The sequence below is a fragment of the Gorilla gorilla genome, chromosome 4 (genome assembly GCF_029281585.2).
Source record: "Gorilla gorilla gorilla isolate KB3781 chromosome 4, NHGRI_mGorGor1-v2.1_pri, whole genome shotgun sequence".
Lineage (NCBI taxonomy): Eukaryota > Metazoa > Chordata > Mammalia > Primates > Hominidae > Gorilla > Gorilla gorilla.
The window spans coordinates 142397122-142420121 of record NC_073228.2 but is presented as its reverse complement, the minus strand read 5'-3'; the positions used below and the strand labels follow the sequence as shown (position 1 = coordinate 142420121).

General features: G+C 43.2%; 1 protein-coding gene across 4 annotated transcripts in view; it reads left to right on the top strand.

Annotated features, from left to right (window-relative positions):
- The window catches only part of ETF1 (eukaryotic translation termination factor 1), a 35239-nt gene extending 16886 nt beyond the window's left edge, over window positions 1-18353 (top strand). For all 4 annotated transcript variants that reach the window (XM_031011263.3, XM_031011264.3, XM_063705910.1 and 1 more), the window contains 9 exons: window positions 6999-7174; window positions 8157-8296; window positions 12159-12297; window positions 12910-13100; window positions 14236-14365; window positions 14616-14771; window positions 15186-15250; window positions 16982-17129; window positions 17406-18353. In XM_031011263.3, the coding sequence (XP_030867123.1) occupies window positions 6999-7174; window positions 8157-8296; window positions 12159-12297; window positions 12910-13100; window positions 14236-14365; window positions 14616-14771; window positions 15186-15250; window positions 16982-17129; window positions 17406-17488 (1228 nt within the window). In that variant the 3' untranslated portion in view covers window positions 17489-18353. The remainder of the gene's footprint in view (window positions 1-6998; window positions 7175-8156; window positions 8297-12158; window positions 12298-12909; window positions 13101-14235; window positions 14366-14615; window positions 14772-15185; window positions 15251-16981; window positions 17130-17405) is intronic.
- Window positions 18354-23000: the final 4647 nt, after the last annotated feature.

The following is a 23000-nucleotide window of genomic DNA, read 5'->3' as shown; positions in this document are numbered from 1 at the left end:
TAAAAGCTAATATAGGGGGTTTATTTTTGTTCCCCTCACAGTGCTGCTTCTCTTCTTACTAGTCACTTAACACGTAAGCCCATTTAATTTGACTCTGTAACCAGCTTTCTGATTTCTTTTTCTTGCCAGCTTCCACTGGACTCTGGATAGGTGAGATTCTATTAAAGCTGGCATATTGGGCTACTGTGAGATGATGCACTCTCAGTAATTAGGGGAAAGTTTAGATGGTTCTGGCAGTCTAACTACAATATTAAACTTATTATAATACCCTTTAAGGGTATAGATCCAATAATCTATAAGGATCTCAGGAAGTAACTTTCTTACAGTTTCGTGAAATATCAGATAGAAACAGTTTATAAAGTGATAACACATTTCTTTCTTTTTTTTTTTTTTTTAAACGGAGTCTCACTCTGTTGCCCAGACTGAAGTGAGTGGTGTGATCTCTGCTCACTGCAACCTCTGTCTCCCAAGTTCAAGCGATTCTCCTGTCTCAGCCTTCAAAGTAGCTGGGATTATAGGCGTGTGCCACCACACCCAGCTAATTTTTGTATTTTTAGTAGAGATGGGGTTTCACGATCTTGGCCAGGCTGGTCTCGAACTCCTGACCTCAGGTGATCTGCCCGCCTCGGCCTCCCACAGTGCTGGGATTACAGGTATGAGCTACCGCGCCTGGCCAGGTGATACTGCATTTTTTAGTGTGCTTCGGTTCATATCAGATCAGCCTTTGCCTTCAAGATGTAAGTCAGCTCAATTTATACTGGTAGCTATTGTACTAAAGCCAGCCTTTAGATCAGGTCAGGGCAGATTTGGGACTTCTAGTTTCCTATATGTTGTAGATTTGATTCTGTTTATACTGCTGCTTGTTCTCCTTATAAAATTATTAATAGGCCAGACATGGTGGCTCACGCCTGTAATCCCAGCACTTTGGGAGGCTGAGGCAGGCGGATCACAAGGTCAGGAGTTCGAGACCAGCCTGGCCAACATAGTGAAACCTCATCTCTACTAAAAATACAAAAATTAGCCAGGCATGGTGGTGCACGCCTGTACTCCCAGCTACTTGGGAGGCTGAGGCAGGAGAATTGCTTGAACCCAGGAGGTGGAGGCTGCAGCAAGCCAAGATCGCCCCACTGCACTCCAGCCCGGGTGACAGTGTGAGACTTCTTCTCAAAAAAAAAAAAAATTATTAATAGTAAGCTGGTTTTTCTTAACATGATAAAATTAGAATTTATTGATAATTTAGTAAAAACACAAATTACTACTTCTCGGGAAAACATGCTTTGGCTTTTATGGGGGAAACTGTCAGGTTGAGACCAAGAGACATTAAAAGAAATATCCTGGGTCCTATTATTTTTAGTCATGATGAATGTATTTTGTATACCATCTTCATATAATAAAATTAACTTCCAAAAATGTAAAAAAGAATAAAAAAAGGAAAGGAAGGAAGAAAAGAAAGAAATAGCCTGGCCGGGCACGGTGGCTCATGCCTGTAATCCCAGCACTTTGGGAGGCCGAGGCGGGTGGATCACGAAGTCAGGAGATCAAGACCATCCTGGCCAACATGGTGAAACCCCATCTCTACTAAAAATACAAAAATTAGCCGGGTGTGATGGCGTGTGCCTGTAGTCCCAGCTACTGGGCAGGCTGAGGCAGGAGAATTGCTTGAACCCCGGAGGCAGAGGTTACAGTGAGCCGAGATCGCGCCACTGCACTGCAGCCTGGTGACAGAGCAAGACTCCGTCTCAAAAAAAAAAAAAAAAAAGGGAAAGAAATTTTTTTTTTTTTTTTAAGAGACACAGTTTCACTCTGGTTTCCAGGCTGAAGTGCAGTGGTGTGATCACGGCTCACTGCAGCCTCAACCTCTAGGGCTTAGGTAATTCTCTCACCTCAGTCTCCCAAGTAGCTGAGATTACAGGCACATACCACCATACTTGCCTAATTTTTGTAGAGACAGGTCTCGCTATATTTTTTTGGTTTTTGGTTTGTTGTTTTGTGACAGTCTCGGTCTGTCACCCAGTCTGGAGTGTAGTGGCACGATTTGGGCTCACTGCAACCTCCATCTCCCAGGTTCAAGCGATTCTCGTGCCTCAGACTCCCAAGTAGCTGGAATTACAGGCGTGTGCCACCATGCCCAACTTTTTTTTTTTTTTTTTTTTGAAACAGAGTCTCACTCTGTCACCCAAGCTGGAGTGCAGTGGCACGATCTCGGCTCACTGCACCGCAACCTCTGCCTCCCAGGTTCAAGCAGTTTTCGTGCCTTAGCCTCCAGAGTAGCTGGGATTACAGGCATGAGCCACCACGCCTAGCACACCCAGCAACTTTTTGTATTTTTAGTAGAGGTGAGGTTTCACCATAGTGGCTAGGCTGGTCTTGAACCCCTGGCCTCGTGTGATCTGCCTGCCTTGGCCTCCCAGAGTGCTGGGATTGCAGGTGTGAGCCACCATGCCCAGCCAGGGTCTCACTACATTGCACAGGCTGGTCTCAAAACTCCTAGGCGCAAGCAGTTCTCCTGCCTCAAGCCTCCCAAAGTGCTGGGATTACCAGTGTGAGCCACCTCGCCCAGCCTTTCCCCTTTAAAGTGCATTATTTCACTGTTTTTCCAGAGTTGTGCAACCACTAATTTTAAAATACTTTCCTTAAAAAAAGAAAAACAGTATTTCCATCAACCTAAAAATCCCTGTACCCTTTAACAATCACTCTGCATTCCTCCCTCTCCTCAGCCCCTGGCAACCACTAATCTACCTTTGTCTCTCTGGAATGCCTATTGTGAACATTTTGTGTAAATGGAACTATACAATATGTGGTGTTTTTTTTGTTTTGAGACAGAGTCTCACTCTGTTGTCAGGCTGGAGTGCAGTGGCGCGGTCTCGGCTCACTGCATCCCCCACCTCCCAGGTTCAAGCGATTCTCCTGCCTCAGCCTCCCCAGTAGCTGGGACTACAGGCACACGCCACCATGCCCAGCTAATTTTTTTGTTTTTTCCTTGAGACGGAGTCTAGCTCTGTCATCCAGGCTGCAGTGCAGTGGCTCGATCTCGGCTCATTGCAACCTCCGCCTCCCGGGTTCAAGCGATTCTCCTGCCTCACCCTCCTGAGTAGCTGAGATTACAGGCACACGCCAACACGCCCGGCTAATTTTTGTATTTTTAGTAGAGACGGGGTTTCACCATATTGGTCAGGATGGTCTCGGTCTCTTGACCTCGTGATCCGCCCACCTTGGCCCCCCGAAATGCTGGAATTACAGGCGTGAGCCACTGTGCCCTGTCTACAATATGTGTTTTGTGACAGTTTTTACTTGATGTAGTGTAAGGGTTTGTTTGTTTGTTTGTTTGTTTGTTTGTTTGTTTGTTTGTTTGTTTTGAGACGGAGTCTCGCTCTTTCGCCCCAGCCGGACTGCAGTGGCGCTATCTTGGCTAACTGCAAGCTCTGCCTCCCGGGTTCACACCATTCTCTTGACTCAGCCTCCTGAATAGCTGAGACTACAGGCGCCCGCCACTGCGACCAGCTAATTTTTTGTATTTTTAGTAGAGGCGGGGTTTCACCATGTTAGCCAGGATGATCTCGATCTCCTGACCTTGTGATCCTCCTGCCTCAGCCTCCCAAAGTGCTGGGATTACAGGCATGAGCCACCGCACCTGGCCAATGTAGTGTAAGTTAATGCAATGTGTCATTTATTTTATTGCTGAATAGTTTTTCAGCATATGAATGTACCACATTTTGATTATTCATTTATCAGTTGGACATATGGGTTGTTTCTTTTTTTGTTTGTTTTGTTTTGTTTTGTTACTATTATGAATAATGCCTCCATGAACATTGAAGCACAAATTTTTGTGTGTTACATATTTTGTCAGTTCTCTTGGGTATCTAAGAGTAGAGTGGTTGGGTCATATGGTAACTCTGTGTTTAAACTCCTAAGGACTGCCAGACTGTTTTCTGGAAGTATTGTACCACTTAACATTCCCAACAGCATTGAATCAAGATTTCGATTTCTTCACATGCTATGTCTTTGTAGAAATGTCTCCTCACACCCTTTGCCCATTTTTTATTTGGGTTTTTTGTTGATGAATTATGAGTTTTTACATATTCTTTATATTCTTTACATAAATCTTAAGAGATAATATGATTTGCATATATTTTCTCCCATTCTGTGGGTCTTTTTACTTTCCTAATGCTATCCTTTGAAGTCCAAAGGTCGGTTTTTGGTTTTTTTTGAGAATGAAAGCAAGTTGATTAGAGAAGTAAAAAAAAAAAAAAAAAAAACAAGAGAATGGCTACTCTGTAGAGCAGCCTAAAAGTTTTTAATTTTGAAATCCACTTGATGTAGATCATCTAATATTTTAAATAGTCATTTATCCATGTTGTGACTAAACTAAGAAAAATCAGGATGAGAAAAGAAATGAAACTTACAGGAATACTTTTTGAAAAGGAATCACCTAGAATGAACTCCCCAGGTGATTTTCATCTGCAAAAAATTGAGAACTGAACTACTGTTTTGGGGAAGTGCATGCTCTAAAAAATTTTAACTTACAGGCTGGGCGCGGTGGCTCACGCCTGTAATCCTAGCACTTTGGGAGGCTGAGGCAGGGGGATCACCTGAGGCCGGGAGTTCGAGACCAGCCTGGCCAACATGGTGAAACCCAGTCTCTACTAAAAATACAAAGAAAATTAACTGGGCCTGGTGGCACACGCCTGTAATCCCAGCTACTTGGGAGGCTGAGGCAGGAGAATCGCTTGAACCTAGGAGGCTGAGGTTGCAGTGAACTGAGATGGTGCCACTGCACTCCATCCTGGGCAACAAGAGCAAGACTCCATCTAAAAAAAAAAAAAATAATAAGTTATAAATGGACTAAGTAGTTGATTTTCAAGAATTTTTTTCTTGTTGTAAAAAATAGATAACATGAAGTTTACCATCTTAACCATTTACAAGTGTATAGTTCAGCAGTATTAAGTACATTCACATTGTTGTACAGCCAGTCTCTAGGACTTTTCATCTTGTAAAACTAAAACAACTATTAAACAACTGCCTAGTTCCACCTTATTCCAGTTGCTGGCAACTGCATTTCTACTCTCTGTCTCTATGAACTTTAATATTCTAGGTTACCTCATGTAAGCAGAATCATACAGTATTTGTCCTTTTCTGTGTGGCTTATTTTTCTTAGCATAATGTGTTCAAGGTTCATCCATTTTGTGTGTCAGAATTTCCTTCCTTTAAGACTGAATAATATTTCATTGTGCACACACACCACTTTTTTTTATTTGTTCATCCACCAGTGAATGTTTGGGTTGCTTCCACCTCTTGGCTATTGTGAATAAATAATGCTGCTATGAACATTGGTGTACAAGTCCCCGCTCTCACTCTTGGGTATGTAATTGAAAGTAGAATGGCTAGATCATATGGTAATTAGGTGTTAAAAAAAAATTTTTTTTTTTTGGAGGAGCTACCACACTTATCCCACATGGCTGTACCATTTTATATTCCCACTGGCAATGCACAAGGGTTCCAATTTCTCCACATCCTCACCAACACTTTGTTTCCTTCCTTCCTTTTTTGAGACAGTCTTATACTGTTGCCCAGGCTGGAGTGCAGTGGCAAATCATAGCTCACTGCAGTTTCTAACTCCTGGGCTTGAGTGATATTCCTGCCTCAGCCTCCTGAATAGCTAGGGCTACAGGCCTGCATCACGTGACACCCAGCTGATTATTTATTTTTTGTACAGATGGGGGCCTCATTATGTTGCCCAGGCTGTTCTTAAACTCCTGGACTCAAGTGATCCTCCTACCTTAGCCTCCCAAAGTGCTGGGATTACAGGTGTGAGCCACTATGTTTGCTTTGCATAGAAGTAGGAATTTTCCAATGAGGTATTTCTTGACTGGTAGTGATGATAAGTGTCTTTGGAAGTTGTAGACAAAAAAGATATGTTACTGGCATTGGTGTTGAAATTTAAAGGGAGCTTAAAAATGGGCTGGTAACTGCTCAGAGGGGACCTCCCATGTGGCAGGGCCTTGATGGTATCTTCCATAGGTCAGATTTTGGTCCCGTTTTTTAGTTCTAAAAACTTGAGTTTGGTTGGGCACCCAGAATTTATCAGGCTGTCAGTCATTCCTCCTTTTAATCAAACTCAAATGCAATTAATATGTTGCCATTTAAAGAGAATGAGTTTGTGAGAGAGAGATTTTTTTTTTTTTCTCGAGACTAAGTCTAGCTCTGTCGCCCAGGCTGGAGTGCAGTGGCACGATCTCGGCTCACTGCAACCTCCGCCTCCCGGATTCAAGTGATTCTCGTGCCTCAGCCACCTGAATAGCTGGGATTACAGGCACCTGCCACCATGCCCAGCGAATTTTTTTTTTTTTTTTTTTTTTTTTTTTTTTTAGTAGAGACGGGGTTTCACTCTGTTGGCCAGGCTGGCCTCGAACTCCTGACCTTGTGATCCGCCCGCCTCGGCCTCCCAAAGTGCTGGGATTATAAGCGTGAGCCACCGTGCCCGGCCGAGAGAGAGAGATTTCATAACTGGGACATTTCTGTGACTTCCACAGTTCTCCTTTCCCATCATTAGAATACGAAATTCTTGATTACAAATATGCCTAGACTTTGGAAAGACTCATTGCATCATCCTGTCATGGCGTCTCCCACTCAACCACCACATTTGAAGGCTCTCCCACGGACAGATTCACTACCAAATTCCAGCCTGTTGACACTCCTTATTTATCATAGATAGCTTCTTTCTTTAGGAAATGAGGTGTTTCTTAAGTATCTCTCCAAGTGTATTCTTTACATAACTTACCTCACTATTCAATCAAATTGAGCACTAGATTCTGAACACTGTTCCTAACTCTGTGTATACGTTCATAAACAAGACTAATATAGTCCCTACATTACTCCTTTGAGAGTGACCTGTTTCCATAACTTTGGGGCATCTCCCTGTAGCTTGCTTTTACCAGAGAGAAACATGAGTTTACTTACATGATATTTAAATCCCTAATGAGTTATTCTTTCTTCCACAGCAATGGCACCAGCATGATATCATTGATCATTCCTCCCAAAGACCAGATTTCACGAGTGGCAAAAATGTTAGCGGATGAGTTTGGAACTGCATCTAACATTAAGTCACGAGTAAACCGCCTTTCAGTCCTGGGAGCCATTACATCTGTACAACAAAGACTCAAACTTTATAACAAAGGTAATCTGGAGTTTGCTCCTTTTCCTTGTCTACACATTTTGGTTATGTTTTATACTGTGATGCTGCTGTGGTGCTTTGTTCACTAATGTTCCCTTAAGTCGGCTGTCATCAGTGTCTCTTTGGCCTTGGTGGTTAGCTTTTTTGTTTTGTTTTTTGTTTATTGAAAGTTAAGTAGGCCAGGCACAGTGGCTCATGCCTGTAATCCCAGCACTTTGGGAAGCTGAGGCAGGTGGATCACTTGAGGTCAGGAGTTCGAGACCAGCCTGGACAACATGGTGAAACCCTGTCTCTACAAAAAATATAGAAGTTAGCCAGGCCTGGTGGCACACACCTGTAGTCCCATCTACTCTGGAGGCTGAGGCGAGAGAATCTACTGGACCCGGGAGGTGGGAGTTGCAGTGAGCCACGATCTCGCTGCTGCACACTAGCCTGAGTGACAGAGTGAGGCATTGTCTCAATTTTTTTTTTTTTTTTTTTTTTTTTGGGATGAGACAGTCTTGCTGTCACCCAGAGGCTGAAGTGCAGTAATCCGATCTCAGCTCACCACAAGCCTCCCAGGTTGAAGTGATTCTTCCGTCTCAGCCTCTCGAGTAGCTGGGACTACAGGTGCCCACCACCACGCCTGGCTACTTTTTGTATTTTTCGTAGAGATGGGGTTTCACCATGTTGGCCAGGTTGGTCTTGAATTCCTGACGTCAGGTGATCTGCCCACCTCGGCCTCCCAGAGTGCTGGGATTACAGGCGTGAGCCACCACCACGTCCAGCCTGTTTACTTTAAAGAATAAATCCTACTGAAACGTCTCAGAAGAAGTTTTAAAATTAGGGAGAGAGTTCTGCCTGAGAGATTTCAAGCTTTTTCTGCCTTATTTAAATTATGACTTAAAGGATCAGGCAGGGAAAATAGGCTATGGGAACATTTTCTATTAATTGACGAAAAACTAGATATGGGGTAAAGTAGAAAAATTGTTTGTGTTCTTTGCAGTACCTCCAAATGGTCTGGTTGTATACTGTGGAACAATTGTAACAGAAGAAGGAAAGGAAAAGAAAGTCAACATTGACTTTGAACCTTTCAAACCAATTAATACGTCATTGTATTTGTGTGACAACAAATTCCATACAGAGGTAAGAAGTCAAACCCAGAACATTTTCATGACTCCAGAATTCTTTCCCCGTACCCATTAGCAGTCAGTCCCCCATCCCTCCCACTTACCTGTCTCATTCTAGGCAACCACTATATTTTCTTTCCATAGATATGCTTGTGCTGTACTTCTTTTATTTTTATTTTTTTATTTTTTTTTTTAGACGGAGTCTCGCTCTGTCTCCCAGGCTGGAGTGCAGTGGTATGATCTCGGCTCACTGCAAGCTCCGCCTCCCAGATTCAAGGGATTCTCCTGTCTCAGCCTCCTGAGTAGCTGGGATTGCAGACACATGCCACCACACCCAGCTAATTTTTTTGTATTTTTAGTAGAGACGGTGTTTAAACACATTGGTCAGGCTGGTCTCAGACTCCTGACCTCGTGATCCACCCACCTCAGCCTCCCAAAGTACTAGGATTACAGGCATGAGCCACCCCGCCCAGCCTGGACATTTTATATAATGGAATCATATAGTTTGTGGCCTTTTGTGACTGGCTTCTTTTACTTTATACTTTTAAGGTTCCATGTGGTAGCATTCATCAGTACATTTCATCCCTTTTGATTACCAAGTAGTATTCCATTGTATACATATATGCCATATTTCATATTTTATATAGCTTCTCTTTTCATCAGTTTTACATTTGGGTGGTTTGCACTGTTTGGCTGTTATGAATAATGCTGCTGTGAACATTCATGGACAAGTTTCTATGTGACCATACATTTTCATGTTTCTTAGATTTGTGGAATCGTGTAGGTTATATAGTAATTATGTTTAACTTTTTAAGAAGTTGCTAGACTGTTTTCCAAACAGTTGTACCATTTTACAAAGCTGTCTGTTTTCAAAAAGTAAGGCAATTTACATTTATTATGACACTAGTCATTCAGCATGTTTTGAGACAGAGTCTCACACTGTCGCCCAGGCTGGAGTGCAGTGGTGCAATCTTGGCCCACTGCAACCTCCATCTCCATGGTTCAAGCGATTCTTGTGCCTCAAGCCTCCTGAATAACTGGGATTACAGGTGTGCACCACCACGCCTGGCTAATTTTTTGTATTTTTTTAGTAGAGACAGAGTTTTGCCATGTTGGCCAGGCCTGTCCCAAACTCCTGGCCTCAAGTGATCTGCTCGCTTCAGCCTCCCAAAGTGTGTGTGTGTGTGTGTGTGTGTGTGTGTGTGTGTGTGTTTTGATTTTTGTGGGTACATAGTAGGTGTATATGGGGTACATGAGATGTTTTGATACAGGCATGCAATGTGAGCATCACACTATGGAAAATAGGGTACCCATTTCCTCAAGCGTATATCCATTGTGTTACAAGCAGTCCAGTTATACTCTTTGAGTTATTGCACTCAGTTTTCACATAACAATTGTAAAATTTTTAGTAGCAGAACTGTAAGAACTCATTTTCCCCCCTTTCCCCTGAAACTTTTGAGTGACAAAGCTGCCATAAGATGAACTTGAACGGTGGAAAGGAAACCTCATTAGAGTGACCTAAATCAGTCAACAGTAGAACAATCAAGAATTCACAGCTGGCTCCGTAGTTCATTCTCTTGCCTTTCATCAACCTAGGGAAAAACCTCTACAGTGGAATTAGAACTGACATTTGTCGACAGTTTACAGTGGATGATTTTTGCTAACTTGATGGGAAGTCCATTTATAGTTGGATCTTGGTCGACTGCATAGGCAATCCAGACTGTTTTTCTCTTCACTACCACACTCTACTTACAGCAGAGGGTTTTTCAGGGAGCCTCTCAGCCACTGAAACCACTTACCTGTATCTGGTTGGATGAAAGCCGATTTTGAATCTTGTTGATTTAAACAGTGCCAGGTACCCATGTTGTCTGGCTTTTGCTCACTTACTGAGTTAGCCTTGTTGGCTTTTTTCCAAACCTTAACTCCTTTTCTAAGATACTGTTTAATCTTGCTAACTTTGTACATTTTAGCTTTAACTGAGAGGGTTATATCCTGTTTATCAGGGTAATTATATATTCTAATAAGGGATATGCCTATTCCCTGATAAGCAGGTTTATTAAAAACTTCAATCTACCTAACAGGTCATTTTGATAAGGCTATATTATTAACGTGCAATATTCATATTCATATCTTTTTTTTTTTTTTCTTTTTCTTTTTTCTGAGATTGAGTTTTGCTCTGTTGCCCAGGCTGAAGTGCAATGGCACGATCTCGGCTCCTTGCAACTTCTGCCTCCCGAATTCAAGTGATTGTCCTGCCTCAGCCTCCTGAATAGCTGGGATTACAAGTGTGCACCACCACGCCCAACTAATTTTTGTATTTTTAGTAGATGAGATTTCACCATGTTGGCTAGGCTGGTCTGAAACTCCTGACCTCGAGTGATCCACCCACCTGGGCCTCTCAAAGTGCCATTGCAGGCATGAGCCACCACGCCCGGCCACAATATTCATGTCTTAATGCTAACTATCTAGCATGGTTTGTTAAAGATGGATTCTTAGTTGATCCATCTGCTTTCTAGTCAATTATTGAAGGGGCTGTTTTCTTAAAATGGAATGGTAAGGCCAGGTGTTGTGGCTCACACCTATGTAATCCCAGTACTTTGGGAGGCCAAACAGGAGGATCAGTTTATAAAAATAAAATGGAATGGGTAACAATTTCTTACATCCAAAGAGATTGTCCCCTGGCAATTAGAGATCAACTAAGTGTGTAGTATTCCGATTACACTGTGAGAACTCTTATCTATGTATGTCCCAGGACTGTTTCAATATTTTCTCTTTGGGAAGGCATAAAGGGATATAAAGTTAACATAGAAGGAAGGTTTTCCTCATAAAACTCAGAATCATTAGCTGCAATACCTTTAAAGACATGCTGGCTCATGCCTGTAACCCCGGCACTTTGGGAGGCTAAGGCAGAAGGATCATTTGAGTCCAAGACTTCGAGGCTGCAGTGAGCTATGATGGCTACTGCACTCCAGCCTGGCCAACAAAGTGAGACCCTGTCTCAAAAAAAAAAAAAAAAGGAACAAGTTAAAGTTTTTTTGTTTTTTGAGACAGGGTCTCTGGATCACCCAGGCTGGAGTACAGTGGCACAATCTTGGCTCACTGCAACCTACACCTCCCAGACTAAAGCCTTTCCAAGTAGCTGGTAGGGACTACAGGCACGTGTCACCACAGCCACCTAATTTTTGTATTTTTTTGTAGAGACAGTGTTTCGCTGTGTTGCCCAGGCCAGTCTCAAACTCCTGAGCTCAAGCCATCCGCCTGCCACAGCCTCCCAAAGTGCTGGGATTACATGTGTGAGCCATCATACCCAGCTTAGAACTCTATATTATAAAACTGAAACTGTATCCATTGAGCAATAATTCCTTGTTCCCCCTTTTTTCCAGCCCCTGGCAACCACCGTTTGACTTTTTGTCTCTGATTTTGATTACTCCAGGAACCTCATATAAGTGGAGTCATACAGTATTTGTCCTTTTTTGACAGGGTTATTTCACTTAGCATGTATTCAAGTTTCATCCCTGTTGTAGTGTGTTTCAAAATTTTCTTCCTTTTTGAGATTGAGTAGTATTAACTGCTGTATGTAATATTGCTATAAACATGGGCATACAGATATCTTTGTGGTTTTATATTTACATGCCCATGTCAGATATGTTGAAAAGCTTCACATAGATATCATTCGTTATTTCCTTATTGGGTTCAGATTTGTCCATAAGAGTTACATGTTTATAACTGAAGTCTATAAATTATTCCGTAGAAGGTTTTCCCACAGTGCTAATAGCATGGTGAGTGGAGTGAAAGGGCTTGTATATATCCTTTCAGAGTTTTTTTGACCTTAGCAAAGCTTTGGGATTCACCGTGTGGTACTTGTGTTTGCTTTTCAGGCTCTTACAGCACTACTTTCAGATGATAGCAAGTTTGGATTCATTGTAATAGATGGTAGTGGTGCACTTTTTGGCACACTCCAAGGAAACACAAGAGAAGTCCTGCACAAATTCACTGTGGATCTCCCAAAGAAACACGGTAATACAGGAGGAGAACATGAACCCAATTACTTTGTGTCTAGCAATAAGAAAACAGTATGGTGGGCCGGGTGCGGTGGCTCACGCCTGTAATCCCAGCACTTTGGGAGGCCGAGCCGGGTGGATCACGAAGTCAGAAGTTCGAGACCAGCCCGGCCCTGTCTCTACTAAAAATACAAAAATGTGACGGGCGCCTGTAATCCCAGCTACTTGTGAGGCTGAGGCAGGAGAATTGCTTGAACCCGGGAGGCGGAGGTTGCATTGAGCCGAGATTGCGCCACTGCACTCCAGTCTGGGCGACAGAGTGAGACTCCGTCTCAAAAAAAAAAAAAAAAGAAAACAGTATGATGTGAGGGGAGTGAATCCAGATGATGGGGAGAGAAGCCTCCTGTAATGACTGGTGCCTCATTGGTGCTTACAGCTCCTCTCTTGACATAGAATTAGTAGTCGCTCTCTGAAAACAAGTAGCAGTTTATGCTGAACGTTTAGTTAAGGAATGGTGATTTTTCTTTGTCCTTTTCTTAGATGATGACATGATTATTTTATTTTTAATTTGAAGACATCTTGTAGTTCTTAATAATTGCCTTTTTCTCTTGCTACTTTTGTGTCAAAGGTAGAGGAGGTCAGTCAGCCTTGCGTTTTGCCCGTTTAAGAATGGAAAAGCGACATAACTATGTTCGGAAAGTAGCAGAGACTGCTGTGCAGCTGTTTATTTCTGGGGACAAAGTGAATGTGGCTGGTCTAGTTTTAGCTGGATCCGCTGACTTTAAAACTGAACTAAGTCAATCTGATATGTTTGATCAGGTAAGTAAGAAGTAGATGCTCTATTATGTAAGACCCTAGGTAGGAGTAGGTGAGTCCTCTGTGTGAGCACTGGAACAGACACATCTTTTTAAAATTCCTTGGGTTAAAAACCTGCCTCTGAGTTAAACAGCAGGTTTACAGATGTTTATCAGGAAACATTCCCCTGTGCTTTTCTGAGCCCCTTCTCTTCTGAAATCAACCGTTTTTAGGTGGGCTTCTTATGGATCCTGTGGAGGTCCCTTGTTTAGTTGGGTTGTCAGAATTGGCTGTAGAATGGAGTTTGATTTCAAAGAAACTAAAACCTGTTCCTTATTTTCTTTTTCTGAGTTATTCTTGGAGATACATAGCAGCAAAGCTCTCAGCAGTATGACAGCTGATTCAGCCTAAAGCATTTAAAGCACATTTTATAACATGGGCTCAGCCATAATACACTTTCAAGATCTGGAGGAAGTAGCCTTATGGTAGAAGGTCCACCAAAGAAATTGCCTTAAAATAAATAAATATATATATATATATATATATATATTTTTTTTTTTTTTTTGAGACTGGGTCTAGCTATCTTGCCTAGGCTGGAGTGCAGTGGCAATCATGGCTCACTGCAGCCTCGATCTCCCAGGCTCAAGTGATCCTCCCAGCTTAGCCTCCCAAGTAGCTGGGACTACAGGGATATGTCACCATGCCCAACTTAATTTTTGTACTTTTTGGTAGAGACAGGGTTTCACCATGTTGCCTAGGCTGGTCTCAGAATTCCTGGACTCAAGCTGTCTGCCTGTCCTAGCTTCCCAAAGTGCTGGGATTATAGGTGTGAGCCACCCTCCCCAGCCTGTCTTAACCTCTACTACCTTATTTGGCAGGAGCCAGTGGTCCCCCCTTTCCTCCACAATAACTTATTTTTGTTTGCACTTAATGAGTTGTCCTATAGTAGGTCTAGTAAAATGTGTGATATAATTGGCAGTGCTGTTCACTTTAAGAGCAGCTTTTGATTAAATTGGGCTCCTTCCCCATATTTAGACTTCAGTGATCATAATGCTGAGCTTTGCATACCATTAAGAGTTAGTGGGTTTGAGTAAAGGTGTTTTAATAATATTTTAAATAAGTACCAGTAAGTACTAATAATATTTTTTTTGTGTGTTAGAGGTTACAATCAAAAGTTTTAAAATTAGTTGATATATCCTATGGTGGTGAAAATGGATTCAACCAAGCTATTGAGTTATCTACTGAAGTCCTCTCCAACGTGAAATTCATTCAAGAGAAGAAATTAATAGGTATCGGTGAAATGCAACTACATATTCTGTGAAATGTTTTTGTGTGTGTGTATATGTATGTATGTACGTGATTGTATGTATGAGACAAGGTACCAAAAATGTAAAAAGGAATATTTAGTATTTTTATTAACTCTTTTGCCTCAGTAAAAGCATTATTTTTTATCTTCCTTAGTCATTAGGTGGAACAGGTGTGTTTGTATCTACTAGGGAAACTTTAATATATATCCTGTTGACTGATCCCTAATCATAGGACGATACTTTGATGAAATCAGCCAGGACACGGGCAAGTACTGTTTTGGCGTTGAAGATACACTAAAGGCTTTGGAAATGGGAGCTGTAGAAATTCTAATAGTCTATGAAAATCTGGATATAATGAGATATGTTCTTCATTGCCAAGGCACAGAAGGTATGCGAATTAGAAAATAAGGTTGCTATTTGTTACTGAGCCAGGAAGCCTGGGGTGGAGATTTGGGAGGGATGGCTGATTTCAGGAGCAATCAGAAGGTAGATCTACCCATTGTTCCCCACTCCTTCAGTCTGTAGCACATTCCTGCATAGATTTTTCTGCTTGAACTGTTTAACGTCTGCTTAAGATTGTTACATCTGCTGAGGACCAGGACTATATCTTGAACATCTCTGATGTTCCTTATGGTTGAAGCATTGTACCTAGTAGACACTCAGTGTATGCTAACATGCTTATGGAAAAAATGTTGGGAGATTGAGTCCCTGAGCCCTTTTCTCATCTAACCTCATCTATGGAGCTTACACAGATTAGTATATGAGAGCCAGGTTAACACGTTTTTTCCTCCTAATACTACAGAGGAGAAAATTCTCTATCTAACTCCAGAGCAAGAAAAGGATAAATCTCATTTCACAGACAAAGAGGTATGTGATTGTTTTCTTGGTTTGATGATACGTGCAAGCATAAATCCGTGTGTTAGAGTACTGGCTGTGTAGAGGGTGAGCTTTGGGAAACCAAACCTCATACTAATTGGGGGTGCTGTGGGAGGTGGTCATCTATCTGCCACATGCGAATCTGATTTCAGGGAAGGAGCTGCAGCTTTTTTTTTTTTTTTTGGAGACAAGGTCTTGCTCTGTTGCCCAAGCTGGAGTGCAGTGGCATGATCTTGGCTCGCTGCAACCTCCACCTCCTGGGCTCAAGTGATCCTCTTGCCTCAGCCTCTCTGGTAGCTAGGACTACAGGCATACACCACCACGCCCAACTAATTTTTGAATTTTTTGTAGAGAGGCGTTTTCACCATGTTGCCCTGGGCTGGTCTCAAACTCCTGAGCTCAAGCAATCCACTTACCTCGGCCTCCTAAGTGGTGGGATTACAGGTGTGAGCCACCATGACCGGTCTTTTTTTTTCTTTGAGATAGGGTCCCGGTCTGTCACCCAGGCTGGATTCAGTGGCACAATCATAGCTCACTATAACCTTGAACCCCTGGGCTCAGGCAATCCTTCTGCCTCAGTCTACTGAGTAGCCAGGAGTACAAGCACAAGCCCTCATTCCTTTTTTTTTTTTTTTTTTTTTTTTGAGGTGGAGTTTGCTCTTGTCACCCAGGCTGAAGTGCAGTGGTGTGATCTCGGCTCACTGCAACCTCCACCTCCCGAGTTCAAGCAATTCTCCTGCCTCAGCCTCCCGAGTAGATGGGACTACAGGCGCCCGCCACCACGCCTGACTAATTTTTGTATTTTTAGTAGAGACGCAGTTTCATCATGTTGGCCAGGCTGGTCTCGAACTCCTGACCTCAGGTGATCCACCTGCCTCAGCCTCCCAAAATGCTGGGATTACAGGCGTGAGCCACCGTGCCGGGCAGCCTAATTTTTTTTATAGAAATGGGGTCTTGCTGTGTTCACCAGGCTGGTCTTGAACTCCTGGGCTCAAGTGATCCTCCTGCGTTGGTTTTCCAAAGTGGTGAGATTACAGGCGTGACCCACCATGCCTGGCCTGGTTTTTGTTTGTTTGTTTGTTTTTGTCTTTGTTTTTAAGTAGTTAAGCAATCAGGAAAACATTTCATTATCCTTGAAATTTGATAGGGAGGAAAATGTAATTTACATAATGCCTCTCCTGCACTGTGAAACCTGTGCTGCTTTCTTCACTTGATCAGCTCTTCCACTGCAGTGGCTTCTCTGGTTTGCTCTAAGTGCATCACAACAGTTGAAAGTATGACCCTCCCGTATGAGATAGGTTTAAATGATAGCTTCCTCAAATTCTGGTTTGGAGAGCTTTGTTCTCTACGAGGCCACTCCCAAAAGCAGTCCTGGAATGTCTCTTCTGAGCCATTGAATGGGTGCTGCTTAGAGACACTACAACAGCCTGACTTCTAGAGTCAACAGTAGGAATCATAAGCTGAATACCCACTGAGTTTTTGTGTTGGTATTTCATAGCTGAGGGTAGAGCCTGAGGAGAAGTGTTGTTTGAAATAATCCGAATTTCTCTGCTTATATCCATTACGTTATCAAAACCAGAGATGACTTACAGAGCTTTACACACAGACATGCCTATAAATGGGAGGATGAGAGTGATAGGTGGGCAAGGGGCTGTGAGAGGGACTAATTAGCCTTCATATATCCTAATCCCCCATTTTTGTATCTCATGGTCACCCCTGTAGACCGGACAGGAACATGAGCTTATCGAGAGCATGCCCCTGTTGGAATGGTTTGCTAACAACTATAAAAAATTTGGAGCTACGTTGGAAATTGTCACAGATAAATCACAAGAAGGGTCTCAGTTTGTGAAAGGATTTGGTGGAATTGGAGGTGAGTAGCAAATCAGCAAACCAAACTTAAAACCAGGGTCTCAGGTCAAGGTCCCTCCTGGCTAGCCCTGCTTCCGGTGAGGTGCTCATTATCTGCTGGGATAGGTGATTGACGCAGCAGGTGCAGGTTCCTAATTTGGACCCATGTTTATTATTACCTCTTTGCTTTCTGCAATTCTGCAAGAGAATAGGGCTTTCCTTTATTCCCTTACCAGCTACCTACACACATGCCCATCCCGTGAGCACAGGTAATTTACCTTTTGGTTTGTTTCCCCAGGTATCTTGCGGTACCGAGTAGATTTCCAGGGAATGGAATACCAAGGAGGAGACGATGAATTTTTTGACCTTGATGACTACTAGGTAGTCGACATGGGTCCGGCAAAACGTGCCTCACCCTCCAGCATCCAACCCAAGGAGCATACCCATGGTGGAATCCAAACAGATCCCTGCCTTACAATTGGAACATTTCCAGAACTTAATCCATGAGCATTGGATATTGAAAAGAAAACCGAAACAAAACCAGACCCAGCCCTACACTTTGGTTTGTCATGGTGTCAGCGCAGCAGCCTACAACTAAGTTCCTAAATGCCACTTTGGACTAATTTAAAAAAGAATCCCAGTTTTTACTTTTACTGGATGGTGAAATTGGTTGCTCTTGTATTTTATGAAAAAAAAATGATTTTTTTAACCTTCATACATAGAAGCAAAAATACTTTAACTGCTGTAAACCTTCAAAAGTTAATAGAAGTGAGATCATACTGGTTTGTTTCTTATTTTGATTGGAGAAAAATTAAATTGCTGCATTTCGCAGTGACCCATTTACATGGCATTCTCAGCTTAGACTGCATAAGAAGAAATATATGTGGTGAAATGTTGGAACCATTTCTCTCTTGGTCTCTGTTTAATGTTGAAAGGGTGAGCTAATAGGAGGCACTTTCAACTTCACTCCCTCACGCTACCCCGTCCCCCTCCAGACTGGCAGTTTCAAGGATGCAAATTGCGTTGCAAAATCAAACTGACTCATGAAGCATTTGGGCCAGTGCACTGTTTACTTCCATCTGTTTGCAGACACATCTGTGCCCGGCGTTTGGGAGCCCTTTGTATCAATGTTCTGACAAGGGTCCTTATAACCTTAACCTACTCGAAACCGGTTTGGGATGGATATGATGGGGCTTCTGTGCTATTGCTGGGATTGGGAGAAATAAAACATGCAATTTAAGTGGAAGCGAAGAAATTTAAAGAGGATTTTATTTTGCTTGGGTCAATCCTTGTTAAAAGGGAGGTGGATGTGTTTTCCTTGTGTTGGATGGCATGAGATTATGTGAATGTTTTGATTTATTAAAATGAACTGCAAGGTTTTTCACAGGAACGACAGACATGTATGACTGCATGTAATTATAAACTCCTGACCTCCTGGTGGGGTTGGAGCATCTGTTTCAAATGTGGGACTTACAAGCACTTCTCACATGAGAAATTAGGGGCGGGTGGGAAGGGATGGGACACAGCTTCTGGCACCATGGATTTAAGACCATGTTGGATCCAAAAGTTGGCCTGAAACCCTGAAGCTTATGCTTCACAGCTGGGCTGTAAGTCAGACTTGAACCCAGCTGACATGCAAGGTCATGGCGTGCCCAGGGTGGTGACAGTTGAACAAAGTGTATAGTATGTGCCCAGTGGTAGCGATGGAAAAAAGTATACCAAATGGACTTTGAAGGACCAAAGGTTTTAAAAGTCAATTGGTATCACCTCCACACTGACTAGGGTAGTGGGGTGCATTTGGTTTTCAAATTGGGTACTTTTAACACTTTAGTGCCTGACTGCTGTTCTTTACTGACTTGATTCAGTCACTCGTAGCTTTATTGGTCTGAACCAGCTCCTTGTTCCCAGGTTACAGACCTGCCTATCGTTCCAATAATCCTGTTTCACTTGAATGAAGGGAGTATGTCTTAAATGTAAAGTTTCTGGTTCTCACACTGTACTCTGAGGTCCAAATACTGTCTGTCAATGTGTAACCTGATGTCTCAACCCCCCCGTGAGAAGAGTCCATTATTTGGTGTTCACCAACGTGGGAGACTTCACCAGAACAGGCTTTTTTGCTTTGGGCTCTGCTATTTGTTTGCAGAACACCCAAGAGCGAGCAAACATGCTCTCTTCACAGCAGTACCTTAGGGTTTTGCCATTGTAAATGGGTCTGATGTGATATGACAAGACCAGAGAAATTGGATGTAAATTTACATTTTTGAATATGCTTGTTGTTTCACATGATACATTTAGGGTATGCAGCTCCTTTTGTAGTTTTTATTTTTACTATTTAAGTTTGGAAATGATGCCAAATTTTTGTATTTCTTTAATCAATGTGTTCTCTTCGGTGATATATATTGCATTATATATTGATGTGTGTATCAATATATATTGATATGTATTACACTTACACATACACATATAAGAGGGGGTGAAAACCGTAGCCTTTGCATTCTCTATAGCCTCTGCAGAGAGATCCTAAGCAGCAAAATCTTGGTGTTGTGATGTACAGAAATGGAGAAGAGTATTAAACCATATTTAAGAATATACTTTGTGTGCTTGAGATTTTTTAGGACTGGTCTAGAAAGGCCTGAACTGTGGAGACAGTGAGTTCTCCAAGGCATACCTCAGATTAGTCACGGCCAATAGCATTTCAGCCTTGGGTTTGAGTTGTGTTTACTACATTTGTCTATGGAAAGGTATATGCAAAGTTTTTCTGAGGTCATGATCCCAGAGTTATGCTAGAAGAAGAAGGTTCAGGTTGCTGGGGCCAAACTAATTTGTATTCTCCCCCGTTCTATATGCATGCCAAAGGGAATCTTGCTTTTTTTTTTTTTTAAGGTATGTTAAGTATATTATCCCATAACCCAGCATCCCATGGAGGTAGATGGTGTACCCAATTTTACAGGTGATGAAACAGAACAAAAGAAGGTTAAGTAGCAGCTCTTTAGTGATAACACCAAAATTTTATCCCAGGCCTTATTCCAAAGTTCTCTCTGTATCTGTCTTTGAGTCCTATAATAGAATGGTCCAGATGGAATAGCAGAAACTAGGCCTGGGCCCTCTCTCTCCCACGCTCCTTCATCTTACATACCTTACACTGGGTAGGAGAGTAGTAGCCCATCCAAGAGCAGGTCAGGGGCTGGTCCAGAGGAGCAGGGCTCCTAGGCCAGGTTCAGAGCAGAAGAGGATTTGTTTTCTTTGTTTTTCCCCAAGGTTGAGGTGCTTAAAGAGCCTCTTTGGTAGTTTAGGAAGCCTAGTTGAGGAGCCAAGGTGGTGCATGGTTTGCTTTCTCCAGGTTTGAGAAAACTGTTTTAAGTAAAATTGACCAGTAATGGCACTTGGCATACTTTTCACCCATTTTCTTACCTGATCTAGGTGATAGCTCTGACGACGAAACTCAGTTACCAGCTGGGAAGGGGCGAACATGCCTGTGCTGGTGGAAGTGTAATTTTTCCTCCTAATGCGCCTAATGCGTGTCTAGGTGCTGTTCTTGAAGACAAAATTGTTGGAAGGCAGCACAGTGGTGCAGGATATATGGGCTGTGGTCCTTGCCTGTCTGGGCCTGCAGCACTTGCCATCTTTTGTTCTCTGGCTCCAAGACGCATGCCATGACACTCCCAGACAGGCACAGTGGATTCAGGGCTGAGAGCCAAGGTGGAATTTAAGTTTCATGCCAGCTTCTCCTTTGTTGCCAGCTTGAGTGAATGCCAGGGGATTCCTGCCTGCCAAGTCCAGTCCTGATGGGACTGGGTCTCAGGGGACCTAGGAACTGAACAGCCAAGTGGTGTGGGAGCATCCGATTAGAGCTAGGGAAGCAGGGCACAGTTACTTGCTTGTTATGTGGCAGTTTGGGTGCTGCAAGTTGCTGAGGATGTGGCTGAATAGCAGGCACTAGAAATAACAGGTGAAAACAATTCACCACCTAAAGGGTTCTCTGTAAATCAAGTCTAAAACCCTGTCTGGTGAATTCTGTTTCAGATACAGCCATCTCCAGGAGGCCTTTCCTGAAACTGGCAGGCTTACCTGGGGCTTAGCTAAGAGCCCAGAACCAAACAAGGGAGTCAAGAAAAGCTCTGGTTCTGCTGGGCACCATGGCTCACGCCTGTAAACCCAACACTTCAGGAGGCCAAGGCAGGTGGATCACCCGAGGTCAGGAGTTCAAGACCAGCCTGACCAACATGGTGAAACCCCGTCTCTACTGAAATTACAAAAACTAGCTGAACAGGTGGTGGGTGCCTGTAATCCCAGCTACTCAGGAGGCTGAGGCACAAGAATTGCTTGAACCTGGGAGGCAGAGGTTGCAGTGAGACGAGATGGCACCACTGCACTCCAGCCTGGGCGACAGAGAGATTGTCTCGAAAAAAAGAAAAAAAGGCTCTGGCTCTGCAGTTAACTGGGTTTGTGACTTCACAGTATCAGGCAGTCCCTGAATCTGAAGTGCCGTGCCAGCCAGCTTCCCAGGAAGCTATCAGGAGTGCGCAGTAGGAAGCAGGATCTCTGAGGTCTGAGGTAGAAATCCTGGCTCCACCTGAGAGGCTGGCAAATTATTCCATGTCTTTGAGTAGCAGTTTCACCACCTGTAATAAGGATTAAATGGAGTAAGGCACATGAAGGCACTTAGCAAGGACTGGGATGGCAGCTACTCGTGGTTCCTCCACTCCCAACCTTGGTCCTCTGGAAGTGGCCAGGGAAAGTTTGTGCTGGTGACCACAAGGTGGTGGTATAGAGTTAAGGAGGCTGACTGGAAGAAATTTGCTTCATCTGAAGTAGGGGGGATTTCTGACAAGCATTAAGAGGTGCCTGGGACAACTTGCTTTGCCCTTAAATTTTAGGAAAGTGGAGAGGGCAGTTTAACAAAGGAGTAGGGATGAGTGAACGGAGAGGAGATCCCAGGAGTCTTAATCCAGCTCTGCCCAGTTTTCTTCCTCCTTATTCTGGGCTTTGAGCTATCCGTCTGTGAAGTAACTATAGTCACTGACATTTGTTGAACAGTTATGTAATCCTTAGAAAAACGTAGTGAGGGAGATGCTGTTTATATCTTCTCATCCACGTTCTACTAAGTGGCAAAATCTGGGACTCAAAGTCAGGTCTGTTTGGTTCCAAAGCCAGTGCAAATGCAGGTCATCCCTACAGAGTGAAATAAAACAGCATGAAGAAGGGCTTCCTGGGGGGCCCTTGGCCCCAAGTAGGTGAGCAATCCTGGAAGTGATGAGAAGAAGGCAAAGCTGTACCTGGGAATGTCAAGCCCATTCTCAGAAAGGACTAGAGTCTCATTCGACTCTAGTCCTGAGTCTACGGCCATACCTTTATATAGCTTTTCTCCACAATACCCAATACTTAGACTTCTTAAGGAATTATAATTTTAGCACCTAATTTTTTTTTTTTTTTTTTTTTTTTTGAGACAGGGTCTTACTCTGTCACCCAGGCTGGAATGCAGTGGTGCAGTCTTGGCTCACTACAGCCTCAACCTCCCAGGATCAAGCGATCCTCCCACTTCAGCCTCCCGAGTAGCTGGGACTGCAGGCACACGCCACCACACCTGGCTAATTTTTGGTTTTTTGTTGTTTTTGTAGAGATGAGGTTTCGCCATGTTGCCCAGGCTGGACTTTTTTTTTTTTTTTTTTTTTTTTTTTTTGAGACGGAGTCTTGCTCTGTCACCCAGACTGGAGTGCAGGGGCACGATCTCGGCTCACTGCAAGCTCTGCCTCCCAGGTTCATGCCATTCTCCTGCCTCAGCCTCCTGAGTAGCTGGGACCACAGACGCCAGCCACCACGCCCGGCTAATTTTTTGTTTTTTTTTTTTTTTTAGTAGAGGCAGGGTTTCGCCGTGTTAGCCAGGATGGTGTTG